This window comes from Ambystoma mexicanum, chromosome 12 (genome assembly GCF_040938575.1).
Source record: "Ambystoma mexicanum isolate Mex_15411 chromosome 12, UKY_AmexF1_1, whole genome shotgun sequence".
NCBI classification, from domain to species: domain Eukaryota; kingdom Metazoa; phylum Chordata; class Amphibia; order Caudata; family Ambystomatidae; genus Ambystoma; species Ambystoma mexicanum.
This window is the reverse complement of record NC_090936.1, coordinates 667,420,689-667,439,275: the sequence shown is the minus strand read 5'-3', so window position 1 is coordinate 667,439,275 and position 18,587 is coordinate 667,420,689. Positions and strand designations below refer to the sequence as shown.

The 18,587-nt window shown below is 38.6% G+C and overlaps 1 protein-coding gene across 50 annotated transcripts in view; it reads left to right on the top strand.

The window, feature by feature from the left end:
- Positions 1 to 18,587, top strand: part of LOC138513982 (mucin-19) — a 1,848,798-nt gene that overhangs the window by 1,535,568 nt on the left and 294,643 nt on the right. For all 50 annotated transcript variants that reach the window (XM_069629210.1, XM_069629207.1, XM_069629194.1 and 47 more), the window contains 3 exons: positions 13,453 to 13,521; positions 14,168 to 14,230; positions 18,342 to 18,410. In XM_069629210.1, the coding sequence (XP_069485311.1) occupies positions 13,453 to 13,521; positions 14,168 to 14,230; positions 18,342 to 18,410 (201 nt within the window). The remainder of the gene's footprint in view (positions 1 to 13,452; positions 13,522 to 14,167; positions 14,231 to 18,341; positions 18,411 to 18,587) is intronic.

The window sequence follows — 18,587 nt, the reverse complement described above, 5'->3', positions numbered from 1 at the left end:
AGTGTTTTTGTACTATCGTAGTGAGGCCTAGTCACCAAGATGGAATCAAAAGGGGGTACAAAAATGGAAGCCCCGTGTCCTGCTCAGTGGTCCCATCTACGCGAAAGTCAACCAAAGTTAACATTGCATAAGGGAAAGGGGCGAACCCACTACTGGAGGCACTTGGTCCGAGTTTTGTACTGAGAAGTAAAGAATGTGGGTGCCCGATGGCCCCTTGCTCCCACACAGTTATTAGCTTATTCTTACTGTCACTTGGTTTATGCATGGAGGCTCCTTGCTGCCCCGGCCTATCTATGGTGAATGGCTAGCTCAGGAGGCCAGGGTTTTTCATGGTGCTTGGGGGAATAGCCATGTCTAGAGGGCCCTCTGGAGTGTCAGGTGGTCCTCAATGTACCAGATGTTAAGCAGCATTGAATTTCATATTGTGGGGGCTTAGATGGAGAAGGTGAAGCCTCCTACTCTATTTGATTTGAAGGAGGGGTCAATAGGAAGAGTACAGTACCTAACCGCAGGGTTCTGTTAGTTTGGTAGTGGGAGATTTTCTGTTGAAGGTATTCTGGGCCTGTCTTGTGGTGAGATCAGTGAGTGATGCACATGGCTTTGAAAGAGGCCTGTTGTCTGACTGTGAGCCAGTGGAGGGCCGGGAGGGCGGGGGTGATGTGCACTCTGGGTCTGAGGACAAGGAGGCACCTAGCTGCAGAGTTCTGGATCCATTGTAGCTGCCTGAGTTGATAGGTAGGGGTGTCTAAGTAGAGGTAGTTGGCGTAGTCTAGTCTGGAGAGAACAATGGACATGATTACGGTCACTGTGTGTGGCTAGGAGAGGTAAGGGGAGATGCATCTGAGAGTGTAGAGGTATAGGTAACAGGTCTTTGACAAAGGTCGGTATCCATGTTGCAACCCAGGTTTTCAACTGCAGTGGATGCGGCAGGGAGAGGGGCCTAGGGAAGAAGGACAAGGTGTGGGTTGAGCGAAGGGATCTGTATTTCCACAGATCATGATTTCTGTTTTTCCGGTGTTGAGTAGGAGGTGGTTGGCCATTATCCACTGGTTAATGTCATTGAGACAGGATGCGAGGTTAGGGTAGAGACAGATTTGGGAATCTTAAAGATGATTTGTGTGTCATCTGCGTAGTTGTAGCAGGTGAAGTTGTGTGAGCAGATAAGTGTGGAGAAAGGACTCATGTAGATGTTGAAGAGAAGAGGTGAAAGTCAGGCACCTTATTGGACTCTGTTATTGATGGGCGGGCAGACAAAGTGAAGGGAGGGAGGTGGGTGATTTGGTATCTGTTGGCAAGGAATGAAGAGATCCAAGGAGAATGAGTGTGGCACAACCCTCAGTGTCTGCAGTGTTTTTGAGGTAATCCCATATCAAAATTAAGGATGATTCAGTTACACAAGGGGCCTGAAGCCGGACTGGGTGGGGTTGAGAATGTGATTGGCTTCTGTGAATGTGCAGAGCTAGGAGTAGGCCGTTTGGTCAATGAGTTTGGCTGAGAAACGGGTGATACAAATGGGTTTGTAGTTGGCTGGGTGGAGGGAGTCAAGTGAGAGCTTTTTAAGGAGGAGTTTGATGTGGGTTTGATGTGCCATGTTTTGAATGCTGCTGGGAAGGGAGAAATTAAGGATGTATTTGACAAAGCTGCCTACCCAGGTTTAGGTGAAGATTTCTTTGCGGACAGTAGGAGGGCATGGGACATTTGGGGATCAGTATGGGTGGCTGTTGGGCAGAAGCTTAAGGAATTCCGTTCTGGAGATGGGAGAAAGAGGAGAAGATAGGGGATTGGTATTAGAGGGTTCATGCGGGGTGTCAGAGGTGAGGGGTAGTGCTGCTAGTTTCATGCTAATGGAGCAGAATCTGTCTAGTGCTGTGTTGTAGAAATGGTCTAAGAGGGCATCACAGAGAGATTTGGAGATGTGTGAAGGAGGGGAGGTACAAGGGGGGCCAGGAATTCTGCAATGATCTAGTGAAATTCTTTGCTACTATTAGGGGATTTGGATATTCTGCTCCAGTGGAGGGATTATTTGGCCTTCCAGATTTCGGCTTTGCAGAAATGGGTCTAATTGGTGTAGGCTTTTCTATTTTGGGGAAATGGGTCTACCCCCATCTGCATTCCATGGAATCGTTGAGTGTTTTGCAGGATTTGAGAAGATGGGTGAACCACCTGGGCAATTTGCCTCGTCTGTTGGGGGTTGATATTCAGGGGGTTAGTGGCAGCAGAGCGTTCGAGAGCCATGTGTCGAAGTGACTCGTACAAGCTAATCCTTCTTCGACCGGTAGTTGGTTGGGGAAGTAGGAGAGCAGGGAGTCAACCATGTCTATGGTTACCACCACCTTGTTCCAGAGCAGGACGTGGGTGGGTGATCCAGTGTGAGCCATGTGTGGAGGATGGGTGGTTGACAGGAGCGAGAAAGGTATTGCTGCATGGTCCGTTCATATGAGCGGTCGAGCGGGGAGAGTGCAGATAAAGTTGGTGGAGCTGTAGATTGCAAGAATGTGTCCTGCTCTGTAAGTGGAACCCGTTACCTGCTAAACCATGTTGCAAGCTTACAGGTTGTCTAAGAGTGGCTGTGTCATGGGGTTGTCTGGGGCATTGAACCACATGTTGAGGTCTCCTAGAAGGGTGAGGGAGGGGTGGAAATCAGGGAAACACTTAGGGCATTAGTGAAGTATCTGTTGTAGCCAGAGGGTCTGTAGATGAGCAAGTAGCTGTAGGTGTATGGGGGGTTGATGAGAAATGTCACTAGGATCGATACACAATCTGCGTTGCATGCCTGTGCCTATGAGTGTGAGATGGTTAGATGATGTTTATAGAGTAGGGCAATCCCACCGGTTCTGCTGGCTCTGTTCTATGTATAATCCAATTAAAGATTATCTTTATAGTGCTATGAGTATTATAACATATCCACAATTACCTGTACGTTTTCTTTGTTGTGTGTCTCCTAAATGACACAATTTCACTAAAATAAATTGCAAAATCTCTCTTTTTTTTTCCAACCAATTTGGTATATATTCCTATGAAAACCAGCAAAAATGTCTTTTAAAAATATTATTTCAGGTCATTCTCATCAACAAATGTCAATTGCACTGATGCAATTATTCATTCATCAATATGTTTTGATCTATTACTGACAGTATGCTTCAATCTATTGTGTTTTAGTTCTCATCAGGTTTTGTTTCCATCACCTATCAATCAGAAAGGGTACATTGTATATATGAATCTTCTGTTGGGTAAAACAATATATTGATGTCTTGTTTACTAGGTTTTCTAAGTCTATACATAGTTTTAGATAAACATTCTACTTGTTTGAATCAATCATTCTTAATTTGCGTTTGGAGTTGAGGAGCACAGCATGTTAGCTGTGTGTTCCAGCTTTTCCACATGGTTGGCAGCCATTTTATAGGCTTTCTTTATTTTTATTTTTTAGAAATAGAAGTAGGACTAGTCAAAGTTGCTAAATGTGTCTCTGTGCATCTTGCCATTTTGGAATGTGAAAAAACAACATATTTTGTTATTGTAATGGCCTCTTTTAAAACAATGTTGGGATGATGTATTTTGAATTTTTCAAAATTACACAATTTAATATCATCTAATTTGGGTAAGTTACAACTTTCAATTTTAATATCTAAAAACATTCATTGTACCTGAGCAAATTCCATAGCACAGAATAATGTCTTAGCACATACTATTTTAGGCTTGTTTTATAATTTGTTTTTAGAAATAGAAGTAAGGCTATTCAAAGTCCAAAAATTCATCTCTATGCATCTTGCCATCTTGGAATGGTAAAACCTATTTTGTTGCTGAAATGTCCTCATGTTTTAATTGTTTTGTGTTTATTTTTGCTTAGTGCCTTCCTGTATTCACATTCCAAATGTTTAATATGTAACACAATTTGATGATGCATTTCAAATTTTCCAAAATTACACGATTTAATATCTTTTAATTTCCATAAGTTACAATATTCCATTTTAATATTTTATAACATTAAAAATTGAACTTGAAAAAAATCCTTAGCTCAGAATCATGTCTAGCATGTACTGCATTTGTATGCATGTATGAAATCCTTTGTCGACACAATTTCATGTTTGCAGAATCATTACTTGCTCTTATAATTTATTAGTATCAGCAGAAGTGTTAGTGCAAACTTTACTATATCAGTGTATCTAGTTTAGCTTATCTTACTCTTTGCGTATCACGGTTCATCATTCTTTAATGAGTGGAATAAAACCAATCACAGTATTACGTTTCCATTTTGTTTTTCTCCTGATACTCCTAATAGGGCATTTGGGTTCCATTTATACGCTTTTTCATACCAGTTGGGAAGTAAAACTACAAAAGTGAATATAATTCATGATCAGAGTTGAGTCTAAGGTTTGTACTCTGAAATATATATATATATATATATATATATACATATTATTTGTGCCTCCTTATTTTTGCGCCTCCATTCTTTCTCGATCGCTACCTGCTATTGGCTTTGTGACTTTTCAAATTCTACAAAAATGTATTGCTTCAATTTTTTCTTCTCAATCCTACTTCTTACTCTGATGATATAATTCCGGCCTCCATCATTAAACAATTGATAGGAAATGGCACTCAATGCGCTCCTCAGCAGCACCAATTCCTCCCTTGCAGAAGGATCATTCCCGAGAAATCCTCAAGATTGGTCTCATATGACATCTTTTGAAAAAAACAACCCTAGGTCCAGGTGAGCCAACCATTATGAACCTCCTGTTTATTGGAAAAATCTTGAAAAAAGTGGTCGATGAACTCCACCTCCTTAATGACTATCAGTCAGGGTTCCACCCATACTGTAGCATCGAGACAGCCACCATCCATGATGCTGTCCAAATCATGGATAAGGGTGACTCATGCCTCCTTGACCTCTCGGCTCTATTCAACACCCTCGACCAATGTATCCTTCTCTCCCTCCTTGCTGACAGGATGGGATTCTCTTGCACTGCCGTGAGTTGGTTTACCTCCTACGTCTCAGGCAGACACCTGGTTGTCCAGATTAACCTGTTGCATTCTAACCAACTCCAGGTCTCCTGCAGCGTCCCCCAACGCTCCAACCTCTTACCAAGCATTTTTAACCTTTGCATGTTGCCTCTGGGTAATCTCATTAAAGATCCCAATATGGCCATCCACCAATACACAGATGATACTCAGTGGTACATGAGAGTATATAAAGTGCAGAACATTATACGTCTGCGCGATTACCTAGCCATCATCCTGTCCTAGATGTTGATTACTTACCTCATACAAAACCCATGCGAGACTGAATTCATCCTCATTTTTCCACCTGTTAAAAAACAGCTTGTCCAACAGTTTTTTCAATGATATGCAGGTTGGGAGGATAGCTCAGGGGAAACACGCTCACCTTAGAAGCAAGATGACGCAGTGCAGCACAGATTTGATCCCCGGTCTGCGCTTAGAAACCTCTGGGCAGTGCTTTAAGTGGGCTGGGGCCTGCCGGGCCCAAGTGAGGCTTAGCCGGGGCCCTGCCAGGCCCCCCGGTCCCACCACGTATTATCCTGCCGCGGCCTCAGCCGCGACGGGAGATGCACCCGCCACTTTAACGTCAGGCAAGCTGACAGAAGTGCTGGCAATTCCGTCAGTCACTCTAACTTCCTCCGATGACCCCTCATCTGAGGGGCCATCAGAGGAAGTTAGAGTCCCTTTGTTTGCCCTTGCCATGTCACTGACCCTCAGCAAACCCGTGGCTCCATGATCTAATATGCAGATTAGATCACGGAGCCCGCAGGTTCGCAGAGGGTGAAAGATGCCTCGGGGTCTGTGGTCTCTGCTCAGAGCAGAGATCACTGAGCCCGAGACGCCTTTCTCCTTTGGCAAAGCTTTATAAAAGATGCCTTGAACTGTGTACGTTTCAAGCCATCTTTTATAAACATAGAAATATTTATAAAGCTTTGTCGACGGACAAAGCCACCTTGGGTTTTGTCCATCCCCAACGCTTTATAAAAGATGCCTACATTTCAAGCCATCTTTTATAAACATAGACATATGTTACAAATGTCTATGTTTATAAAAGGCAGCTTGAAAAGTACACAAACCATAGTAAGGTAAGCAAACAAATGTGAGTAACTTACTATGGTTTGTGCACTTTCAAGCCACCTTTTATAAACATAGAAATATGTAACATTGCTATGTATATAAAAGAAGGCTTGAAAAATACACAAACCATAGTAGTACGCAAGCAAATATATAAATGCTCAAATACATTTATATATTTGTTTGCGCACCTTACTATGATTTGTGCACTTTTAGGCCATGCCCACAATGGACGCCACGCCCCCAAACGAGGGCCCCCTCAATTTCTTACCCCACTTAAAGCACTGCCTCTGGGTATTAAGTGCGTTATAAATAACCAATTACAATGCACCTAGATGGATTTGATCCACAACTCTCAGACTCAGCAAAAACCTTAGGCTTCACCATTGACATCAATCTGTCCTTCCAGAAACACGTAGACAAGAAGGCCCAAAAAGACTGGCTCAGAATCTCCAACCTTTGAAAATTCAAACCCACTGCAGGACTTCTGGACTGTAGCAGAGGCCTTGTGGCCTTGCACATCAATTGGGGAAAGGTTCTGCAGACAGGGATCCTAGCTGGTCACGTGGCTCCCCTAAAAGCAGTTCATCAGGCTGCAGCACATCATATTACAGGATCAATGAAATATGACCAAATCCTCCCATCGTATGCAAACTACCTTGGTTTCTACTCCAAGCCTGGATACTGTCCAAGATTGCATGTATCATCTACAAAGCAGTCACAAGTAGTACACCAGCGTACCTGGCAGCTAAGCTCCACATATTTGGTGGCACACGCTCCTCGTGAAGCAAAGCAATCAACCAGCTTGAATTGCAAATTGTCTACAAAGAGAGGAACCGCAAACAATCCTTCTCTTGTCAGGCACCCACCCTCTGGAACTCGATCCTGGTGTTGGCTTGGGAGGCCCCAACTATTCTCCAATTTCGCAAATCTCTCAAAATATGGCTCTTTAGACACTTCATCAAGGACTCATTCTAATGGTCACACATACTGATGCACATACCTCACAGTACTGCACTACCGTTTGCTGCTCTCGAGCTAGGACAGCGCTTTAAACAATAAAATCAAAATAAAATAAAAAAAATGCTCCCTTCTTGTTGCTTGCCCATGCCTCTTTTTCATTTGTGAACTATTGATTCTAAAGAATATCTGTTAGACTAGTTTGCTCCTTACTTGTCTGAACCACTTTCCTGGTCATGGTCATGTCTTCAACACACCTAGATGTGGTGACAATCTCATGTTGTACATAGATAAAACTTAGTGCCACCTATGGTTTTCAAGCTAAAGGGGTTCTTATGTTTTTGTTTATGTATAATTGATAATTGAGGGGCAACCCCTTTAGTAAAATACCCTCTAGTCTTGTGTTTGTATTATTCATGCATTCTACTAACTACACAATAATTAAGAACAGTGATATGGGAAGAATAGGTAAACATATACAAGATACATAACACTTCCACTGATACGAAAAAAATATAACAACAAGTAATGATGCTACGAACAAAAACTTGTATCAACAAAGGATTGCATACATGTATAAAATGCAGTATCTGGTAAGAAATGATTCTGTGCTTAGGAATATTTTCAGGTACAATTTTTTATGTTATTAAATATTAAAAATTAATATTCTAACTTATGGAAATTAAAGGGTAGTAAATCATGTAATTTTGAATAACTCTAAATACATCATCAAGCAGTATTACAAATTTCAAATTTGGAATATGAATAAATGCTGAGGTCCTAATGAAAAATAAACACACAACAATGACAAATTTAGGACTTTACAGTTGGTTTTTACCATTCTGATATGACGAGATGCATAGACGTGAATTTTGGGATTTTGACTAGTTCTTCTTCTATATCTAAACATGACCTTTAAAAGAAGCCTAACATTGTACCTGATAAGAAATGATTCTGTGCTAAGGAATTTGTTCAGGTACAATTTTTTTTAATGTTATTAAATGGTGAAATTGAATATTGTAACTTCCAAAAATTAAATGATAGTAAATCATGTAATTTAGAAAAATTCGAAATACATTAGAAAACAGTGTTATATATTTAAAATTTGGAATATAGATAAATGCTAAGGCACTAATCAAACATAAACAGGAAACATTTAAAAAAGAGGACATTTCAGTAACAAAATCTGTTTGTTTTTATCATTCCGAGATGGCGAGATGCAGAGATGAATTTTCGGACTTTGATTAGTCCTACATCTATTTCTAAACATTACCTATAGACCAAGCCTAAAAAATTGATGCCAACCACACGGAAACGCTGGAACACACGGTTAACATGATGTGCTCTTCAACTCCAAACTTAATGTAAGAATGATTGGTTCAAACAAGTAGAATGTTTATCTAGCATTATGTATAATCAACAGAAGATATGCTAAAATACATGTATACAATGTACCATTTCTGATTGATTGTTGATGGAAAAAACCCTGATGAGAACTAAAGTACAATAGATTAATGGGAAGCATACTTTCAATAATACATCAAAAGATATCGATGAATTAATAATTGAATATGTGAAATTGACACTTGTTTTTGAGGATTACCTGAAATAATACATTTTGACTTATTATCATAGTTTGTTGTTTGTTTGTTTATTTATTTGGTAATGCACGCCAAACCCTTGGGTAGCCGGGCGCAACAGTTTACATGAAAGCTTAAGCTTGTTACAATATTTGGCATGAGTATATAAAACACAACGGCACAAAGAGCAAATATAGGCAAGAATATATACAAACATTTGCCTGTAAAACACAACTGTAAAAAGCAAATATATACAGGAATATATACAAACATATGCCCAGTAACAGGGCATGTCTTGGGATGTCCAGGCAAAAGGTCGGTAGTGGCTAAGGTGGGAGTAAGCTAGGTGTTAGTCAAGTTATGTGTCATTGGCACGCAGCCATTTGATTATCTTGTGCCTGAATTTAGGGTACGGTTGTTCAGTTCTGAGGTCAAGCGGTAACTTGTTCCAGCAGTGAGCAGCTTTGACAGGAAAGCTAGTTCCTCCCGCGGTGGATCGTTTAAACCTTGGAGTCTCTAGTATGAAGGTGTTATCAGATCTCGTGGGTCGTGTTGAAGTTTTCCTATTGATTCTTTCCATTAGGTACGGGGAGCTAGGTTGTTTAGGCATTTAGAGGTGAGGGATGCTGTTTTAAGTAGGATTCTATCTGTTATTTTTAGCCAGTTAACCTCTTTCCTGCAATTAGTGATGTGCTCTCTATAGGGGATATTTAGTACTGCTCTCAGGGCATTATTCTGTAGTCTGTGAAGTTTGTCTGTGATGTATTTATTAGTTCCAGAATACAGGGTGTTGCAGTAGTCTAACCTAGACATGATAAGAGCGTTAGCTAAGGTGATGGAGCTGGCACTGGAAAGGTATGGTCTGGATGCACGGATGAGTTTGCAGGTGTAGGTGGTAGAAGATGAGAGGGGGTTGACCTGCTTCTTGAGAGTGAGAGAGGAGTCCAGATAGAATCCAAGGTTTTTAACCAGAGACATCACCTTGATAGGGTTGTTATCAATGCTGAAGGATGTGTAGTTTGGTCATAATTTTTGGATGTTGGCTTCAGAGCCTAGGATTAGTAAGTCTGTTTTATCGTCGTTCAGGCAGAGGCCATGTGAGGCCATCCATGCCTGAATGAGGGTGTATATCTTGTTCACCAAGGCTGAGTCTGTCTCGTAGTCGCCCGAAAGCGGTATGAGGATCTGGGTGTCATCTGCGTAGTTTGTGTAGATGACACCCAGTCGATCCAACTTGTCAAACAAAAGCTTAGTGAAGATATTGTGCATGGCGGGGGAGACAGAAGATCCCTGTGGGACACCACAGGTTATTTTGATAGGGTCAGCGGAGTCGGAGGTGGAGAAGACTCGCATGGTGCGATTTGCTAAGAAGGATTGGACCCAGGCTATGGCATCTCCGGTGAAGTTGGCGGTAGATTCGAGGTGGTTGCATAAGACTGCATGGTCCACCAAGTCAAAGCAGCCGACAAATCCAGTAAGAGGAGCAGGGCTGTTTTCCCGTTATCCTTAAGTTCCTCAATTTGTGTCTTGAGGTCTAACAGAGCTGTTTCCGTGCCATGGAGTGGGCGGAAGCCAATTGCTGTGAGCCAAGCAGGTGGTTAACTTCCAGGTAATCCTGGATTTGTATGCAGGCAGCTCTGTCTAGGATTTTAAGGAGAAAAGTCACGGTGGTGATTGGTCTGTAGTTGGTGGGGATGGTGGGGTCCATAGTTTGTTTTATCAGTAATGGGAGGACCCATGATTCTTTGAGGTTGGTGGGTACCATGTTGGATTTAAAGGAAGAGTTTATGAGCTTGGAAATGAAGGGAGCTAGATCCCTAGCTGTGTCCTTTATTAATTGTGCTGGGTAGGAGTCGCCCTTGCAATTTGATGGTTTGAGGGAGAGTATTATTTTTTCTGTGTCAATTATGGAGATAGTCTTGAATCTTAACGGTGCAGTGGTCTTAATCTCCTGAGATTGGGGTATTTGTTGGTCCAGTGGTTTTACATTGAAGCGAGGACATTTTGTGAGAGAGGGTGTTTTGTATGTTTGTGAAACAAACTTTGTTTTAGGGGCATTGTCTATTGGTTGAATAGGGGATTCCAGTTCGCGGAGGGTGGCGAAAAGCTCTTTAGTATTAGAGTTGGCTTTTGCGATCCTGTCATTAAAGGTGTTCTTCTTAATTTCTTTTTTGTAAGATTTGGCAAATTCATTTAGGTTATTTTTGTTATATTCTGTGGGTGAGTGGCACCAGATGGATTGGAGCTTTCTTTTTTGTAGTCTTAGAGATTTGAGGTGGGGTGTAAACCAGGCATTTAAGTGGGCTTCCTGTAGCTTTACGTAATTTGGTTGGAGCAAATGCGTCTAATGCTTTGGTCATAGCATCATTGAAAGTATTTACCGGGGTGTCTGGGTTGTTACTTTCCAATCCAGATATGGCTGGAAGGAGGAGAGGGATAATATTTTCAGCAGTCATGTCCTTCTTGCTACTGGTCGGGAGAGGAGGAACCATGTTGTTGATTTTGGGGCAGAGGAGATCTAGAGTGGCGGAGAAGGTTATTAGATAATGATCAGTCCACGTTTGTGGAACAATATTGGTGATACTGATGTTGCAGTTCAGTTCAGATACCCAATCAAGGGTCCTTCCTTTGATGTGGGTGGGGGAGAGGACTTTTTGATCTAGTCTGTGGTCCTTGAGCAGGGCTGCAACTGACTCTGCGTGTTTATTGTCAGTTTCATTAAAACCAAGGTTAAAGTCTCCCAATAGTAGGGTTTGGGAGTGTTGGCTATAAGGCTAGTTAGATCGTCTTCAAAGGTGCCTAGTGGCCCAGGGGGTCTATATATCAAGTGGATTGAGAGTGTGCGGTTGTTAGAGAGGGACATTTTGGCTGTAAGTACTTCACAGGATGAGTAGGAGACTGATGTGGCAAGTCTGATGGGATGGGTGGATTTGAAGATGATGGCTAGTCCACCGCCTCTGGCATTTGGCCTGTCAGCTCTGAGAATTTGGTATTTATCGGGCACTGCTAGCATTAGTGTAGGTCCTGCAGCCTCGTGAAGCCAAGTCTCAGTTATGACCAATAGGTCCAAATTGTCATTGTTTAAGATGTCAGCAATTTCTGCGGCATGGGCCACCACTGATCTCGCATTAATGAGGGATCCTAGTAGCGTTAGAGAGCTGTTACAAAAACAAGAACCTGATGCTCGCTATAGACATGCAATTGGAATCCAAACGTACATACATGAAATAAAGATACATTATTCATTGAAACAGTAATCCAATCACAAAAGAGAGAATAATGTTTTAGTGAGTAAGAAATGACCATGCATCATAGCATGGCCATAGCGACCACTTTAATGTATATAGAATGCTATCCACCTTGTTTGTATTGTATGTGATCAAGCAGCATGTTGGTTGTGAAATTCGTAATACTAGCTTTGCGTCCCTGCATAGGGATCAATAAATAAAGGACTGTGTGCCAATTGAAGGATTATTTCCTGTATTCTTTTATAAACTTGAAGGTGGTGGAATGCACCTGCAAAGTGCTTCTAATGGACTTTTTCGTTTCTCTCTCTCTCTATATATATATATATATATATATATATATATATATATATATATATATATATATATATATATATATATATAAATATTGATATAGGAGAATGAAAAAGATATGGAGTTTATTTTATGATTGTGTATATTAATGATTATGATGTTCCTCCTTCCTCTCTTCTTTTTTACACAAATATATATATTATTTGAATGGGACTATGGTTAAAAAATAGCAAATAAAATAAAGACAGTAAAACTATCCCTGAAAAAACTCACTTTATGAGTTATATCGACCTATGAGATAAACACATGTAGGTTGTTGTTTAAAAACATTAAGTTGATGTCATCATTTTTGTGAATATGAAAAATAATTAAGTTGATGCAATAGTTTCTGCAAAAGTGAAGAAATAAAAGTCAGCTCACATGGATAATTCTTGAAATTAAGGCACTTTCAAAGAAACTCTCTAGTGGCAATTCAAGGTTTACATGAACTTTCATGCAGAGGTAGGCCTTTTCATGGTCAGACTTTATTTCTTATAATAATTTGTCATGGAGGGTGGGATTGAGAAGATGGGTGAATAATTGATTTTATGTTTTAAACAGGTGTGCTTAATGTACTTGTTAAATCCATAAGAACATTATGAAACATAGTGGATTTATATTTAAAAAGAAATGTCTGAAGCATGCATATATATTTAGACATTCTCTGATTACACTGAATCTATTTCTCTAGTAACTGTACCTTCACCCACAGAAACCAGCATAATCAACCAAGTCTCTACAGGTCCACCTAGCACAGGAAATTTGTTTCCCAATGATTGTGTTCATTATCAAATGTGAAACATGCACCACAAGAACTGAAATATGCATGCATGTTTCAAAATGCACCATAATATACAAGCACATTTTGGATATTGCATACATTTGGACATAATGTGTCCAAATAGATAAATGTGGACATTACATTGTTTAAAGTGATACAGATAGATAATTTGAAGACATTGGTATTTGATCCATTTTTTGGAAGAGACCAAACTGAACCCATAGATATATTTCTCAGCTGTGTTTTGGCCGTAATGCATTTCATTTATTTATTCAGCTTGTCCCTAGACAAGAAAGACCTGCAGCTAAGCTACTAAGAATTGGTTCAATAAATTAGAGCTAAATCCACATTTCAGTCATACCATTCTTCAGGGTGAATCTTCTTGAGAGGAAAATACGGCAAGATAGCCTATTTTTGAAAAATAATTTTGAAGTATGTACAACCTTTCATACATTCGCTGATTACAATTTGTCTTTCCATCTAGCAACAGTCCCACCACCCACTGAAACTATTGGAGCTACTCAAGTATCTACAGGGCCACCTAGCACAGGAAGTATGTCTTTAAATTAATGCTTTGGTTCTTCATCAAATAGGAATATTGACCACAAACTTTGAAATAGTCCTCAATACTGTAAGATCCACCCCCATGTATTTGCACATATTGGAAACTGATTTCCATAAATGTGGACATGACATTGCTTGACATGAAACAAAAAAAATAGAATAAATTGGCTTTTCTCCATCTTTGGCACAACCACATTCCTACAAATAGAGATGATTAGTGACCAGAGTCTGCCCCAAATATCATTTTTATTACTTTGTTTAAAGTGTTTTTCAAATTAACATATGTATGTTTAACAGGTGTTACTTTCAAAAAGGAGTAGTCAACATTCAGCAATGTCATTAGTGAATTCAAATCCCCATTGACTGTAAATATTGTATGTTGATTTTTCAATGCAAACCTTTTCATCACACATTTGGCCTTTGGGTATTTATTATAATTTCTCCTGAAAATCTGTTTTTTACAAATATTTTTGGAGATAGACATTCTTAGTCATTGTATATAAAAGAGAATGGGGATACATTGTTATTGTGTTTTATACAGGTGTGTTTAAATTACTTGAAAATTATGGAATAATATATATTTTCTTTGTTTACAAATTTAGCCATTTTCTGATTGCAATCCATCTTTTATCTAGCCACTGTGCCTCTGGAAACCACTGAAGTCACTGAAGTATCTACAGGTCCACCTAGCACAGAAAGTATGTTATTCAGGATGTATGCTCATTAACAAATTTAAAATATTCTCCACAAAATCTAATTCAGTCATGCATGTTAGGAAATTGATCTTCATTTCCTAAATTATTTTCGAAATGGTTTTTGATAAATGTGGAAATAATGTGTTTTAAATTGTGGAAGATAAAGCATTAGAATAAATTGGTATTTGGTAAATGTTTTTCATGAAGGGAACTGTACTTAAAAAAAGAACACAGTGTTTTCAGTATGGAATGTCATTTATGAAACTGTTAAATTGCCTGACATATATCTAACATACTAGGATTGGGTACAACAAATGACAGCTAAATCCACAATTCATCACTCTTCAATTTAAAACCCAATAATGGCATATATTAAAAAAAATATAATTATCAAACATTAACATTGCTGTTTAGCCATTTTCTGATGAAATTCCATCTTTTTATATAGCTTGATTAAAATGCATCTTTTTATATAGCAACAGTACCTCTTCTCACTGAGACTACTGAAATCACTGAAGTATCAAGAGGTCCACCTAGCACAGGAAGTATGTCTTTCAATGGTTATGGTCACCAACAAATGTCACAATTAATATCAAAACATGAAATACATGTGCATGTTGCAAAATCAACACCCATATGCTTACACATTTTGGAAATACCTCCTCATAAATGTGGAGGTGACATTGTTTGAAGAGATAGAAAGTACATAGTTATAACATTCTGGACGTGATTCACAAAGCATTTTGTTTATGAGAAAATACCATTAAAAAAACCTTCAATCCGCCCTCTAGATTTTGGCACAGACACAATTGAACATATAACAAACTTTTGCTTCCATAGATTGCCCAAAATATCTTCCTTTTATTAACATATCATTATATAACACCACCATTTATAGATTAATTGTTTACTGTCTTATGATATCTTAAGAAATGTTATTTCATGTACTTATACAAACTCTTATACTGCCACAATCTTCATTTAGTCGCATCATGGTTTCATAATGCTAAACATATTTAAGGAATTGACTCTCCCACCAAATACATTCTTTTAATTTTAAAACAAAGAACTTGATATATCAACCAATCCAACATTGAACCTAGTTTTACCTTCTTATGTGCTTAAACCACTATGAGTATTTGTTTGAGTTAGTCTGGCATGTATTAGTATAAAACAGTTAGGTCCAAACAATATTTCATACTACCAGATCTCACTGTTCTTTTAATATCTTTATTCTGAGAATGCATCTTCCACAATTCCTAAGTCATGATAGCCAAAGAAATGTGTTAACGCAATGGCCCTCATTACAACTCAGGCGTTAAGGGTTTAACGGCGCCGTCGGCGCCATTAACCCTTAACGCCTGATTACAAGTGTCCCTTTGCGGGTTGGTGTTTAACGCCTGCTTTTAGCAGGCGTTAGAAATCCAACCCGAAAAGGGACTTTGGAGCTAATTATGCCCTATGGGGGCAAAAATGGGAATGAGGAAGGGCAAATTGTGAATGGGGAATTACCGCCCCACTCACCTTGGAATGGGGCGGTAATTCCGCCATCCACCATGGCGGAATCGTAACCTTAGCAGCATGGACCATGGTGCTAATAGCACCATGGTCCTCCGCCAAGGTTGTAATGAGGGCCAATGTTTATTGTGAAAAATATATTCATGACCAGAGTCTTAGCAATCATTGCTTTTCACTTTTCTTCCAAAACACATAAAACTGGAAATATATTTTCAAATATATATCTATATATATATATATATATATATATATATAGATATATATTTGCTCTGTTGATCTTTAAAAAATAATTTTAAAATAATAAAAAGGATACTTAGTTTGCACACATACTATAGCAAAGGAGAACACCAAACATTTGCTTTTTGTTCAGTAGATGCTTATGAAAAAACATGTAACTCAAAAACTGTTATTATCGACAGCAAAACACTGCATTTCAAAGACACTTAATAATGACTTTCATGTTGTGCTAATTACCAAAGAATGCCCTAATTCAGAGTGTTTTTCAATGTGCTTTCGCCATTATAAAACACATCTGTGAATTAGGCCCTTAGTCTGTAATGCTAATAGACTGTTTATATGTACTTTCATGCAGAGAAAGGACTGGGCACAGTCTGACTTAAGTTCCTATAATAATGAGTGATTATTGCAATCCATCTTTTATCCAGTAACTGTGCCTCTGGAAACCACTAAAGTCACTGAAGTATCTATAGGTTCACCTAGCACAGGATGTATGTTCACTAGTAAATTTGAAATAGTCTCCACATAATTGAAAGTAGTCATCCTTGACAGAAAATGTGCCTTCATTTATTAGCTCATTTTGGAAATTGATTTCCTTAAAGGTGGAAAAGACATGGTTTGTATTGGGCAGGATAAGGAATTAGAAGATATTGTTATTTGGTAATTTTTTGGCATGGAGAGGAACTGTACCTAAAAGAAATAACGAGATTTCTTTAACCACATAATGTCTTTCCTTTCTTAAACTGTCACAGAAATAGCCGACCTATATCTAACATACCACGTTTTGGTACAGCAAATGATTGCTAGATTCAAATTTCATCACTCTTCAGTTTAAACCGCAATGATGGCAAAGATTTTCCAAAATTATCAAAAAGTATTTTTGTAAACAAATAGTTATCAAACATCGATGTTGACAAGCCATTTTCTGATTAAAATCCATCTTCTTATCTAGCAACAGTACCTACACCCACTGAAACTACTAGAATCATTCAAGTCTCAACAGGTCCACCTAGCACAGGAAGTATGACTTTCAATTTTTATCGTCCCCAACAAATGTCACTATTAATATAAAAATGTAAAGTATGTGTGCATTTTGTACGATCAGCACACATCTGCTCACACACTTTGGAAAGCCATTAATCATAAATGTGAAAGTGACAATAGTTATAACATTCTGGGCCTGACTAATAGAGCATTTTTCAACTGGAAAATCCCATTGAAAAAAAAAGGTGAGTCGGCCCTCTGGATTTTGGCAGAGATACTATTGAACATATAGCAATGGTTTGCTTCCATACATTGGCCAAAATATCTTCATTATTTTTTTTAGATTTGTCCTACAGAATGACTGACTTATTTCTGATATACCATGTTTTGGCACTGGCAAGAAAAGATATTGGGCCTGATTAATAAAGCATTTTTCAATCGGACATTCCCATTAAAAAACTATTTGTAACTCAGTCTGATTATGCCCAAATTGAAGCAATGCCATTATTCATTTTAAATCCCTATTGATAGCAAGTATTATTTTTAATGTGTCTGATATGGACCGTCCTTTATATTATTTGCCCTTAGCCATTTTTTATTCTCTTTTGATGTTATGTTTTTTTTTACAAACATTTAGATAGATTAAAATAGTTGCGTTCTTTAAATCTTGGAATATGTGAACATTATGGGGCTGATCCATGGAATTTGTGCGCCAAAAAACAGTGATTTGTTTGCCGTTCTGCCCGCAAATCCCTGTTTAACAAATGGGGATTTGCGGTTACAATGGTGCACAGATCCCCATTTTTCGGCACACAAATTCCATGAATCAGCCCCTATATCTTTTGTACCCAATGATGTACTTTTGTTCAGAAATGTGCTTTCCTAATTTTGGTTGCTTAAAGATGTATTCTATGGTATCCTTTGATAAAGGCCACACAATCAGATGTAATGTTAGTTTGATGTGCAGTTATAACTGGAATGCATTTTATATTTCCTTGTTGTTAATTGACAAAAATATACATTTTCAAATTGCAATATCCATTAAAATGAGCATTTATGTAACATAATTTATCCAGGTCCATTCAAAAGCATCCCATTGAGCATGTTAAATATGCAAAGTTATCTAAACAGAGAGAAAACACATGCAGGCATCTGACCATAATATCCCAGAAATAAACCTTTAACAAACATATTCTAACCGCAGAATGCCTTTCCTTTTTTAAACTATTAAATTATCGTATAAAATGACTGACCTATATCAACAAATCAGGATTGGGTACAATAAATGAAATCCAGATCCACATTTCATCAACGACATCCTACAGTTCTATAAATCTTTGACATTTTCTGATTAAAATCTGTCTTTTTTATCTAGCAACAGTGCCTCCACCCCCTGAAACTATTGGAACCACTCAAGTCCCAACAGTTTCAACTAGCACAGGAAGTATGTATTTCAATGGTTATGATCAAAAATAAATGTGACTATTAACATCAAAAAAATTAAATACGTTACCATCTTGCAAATCAGAACCCATTTACTCACACCTTTTGGAAATCTTTTTTCCATGAATGTGGAGGAGACATTGCTTGAAGTGATACAAGATATAGTTATAACATTCTT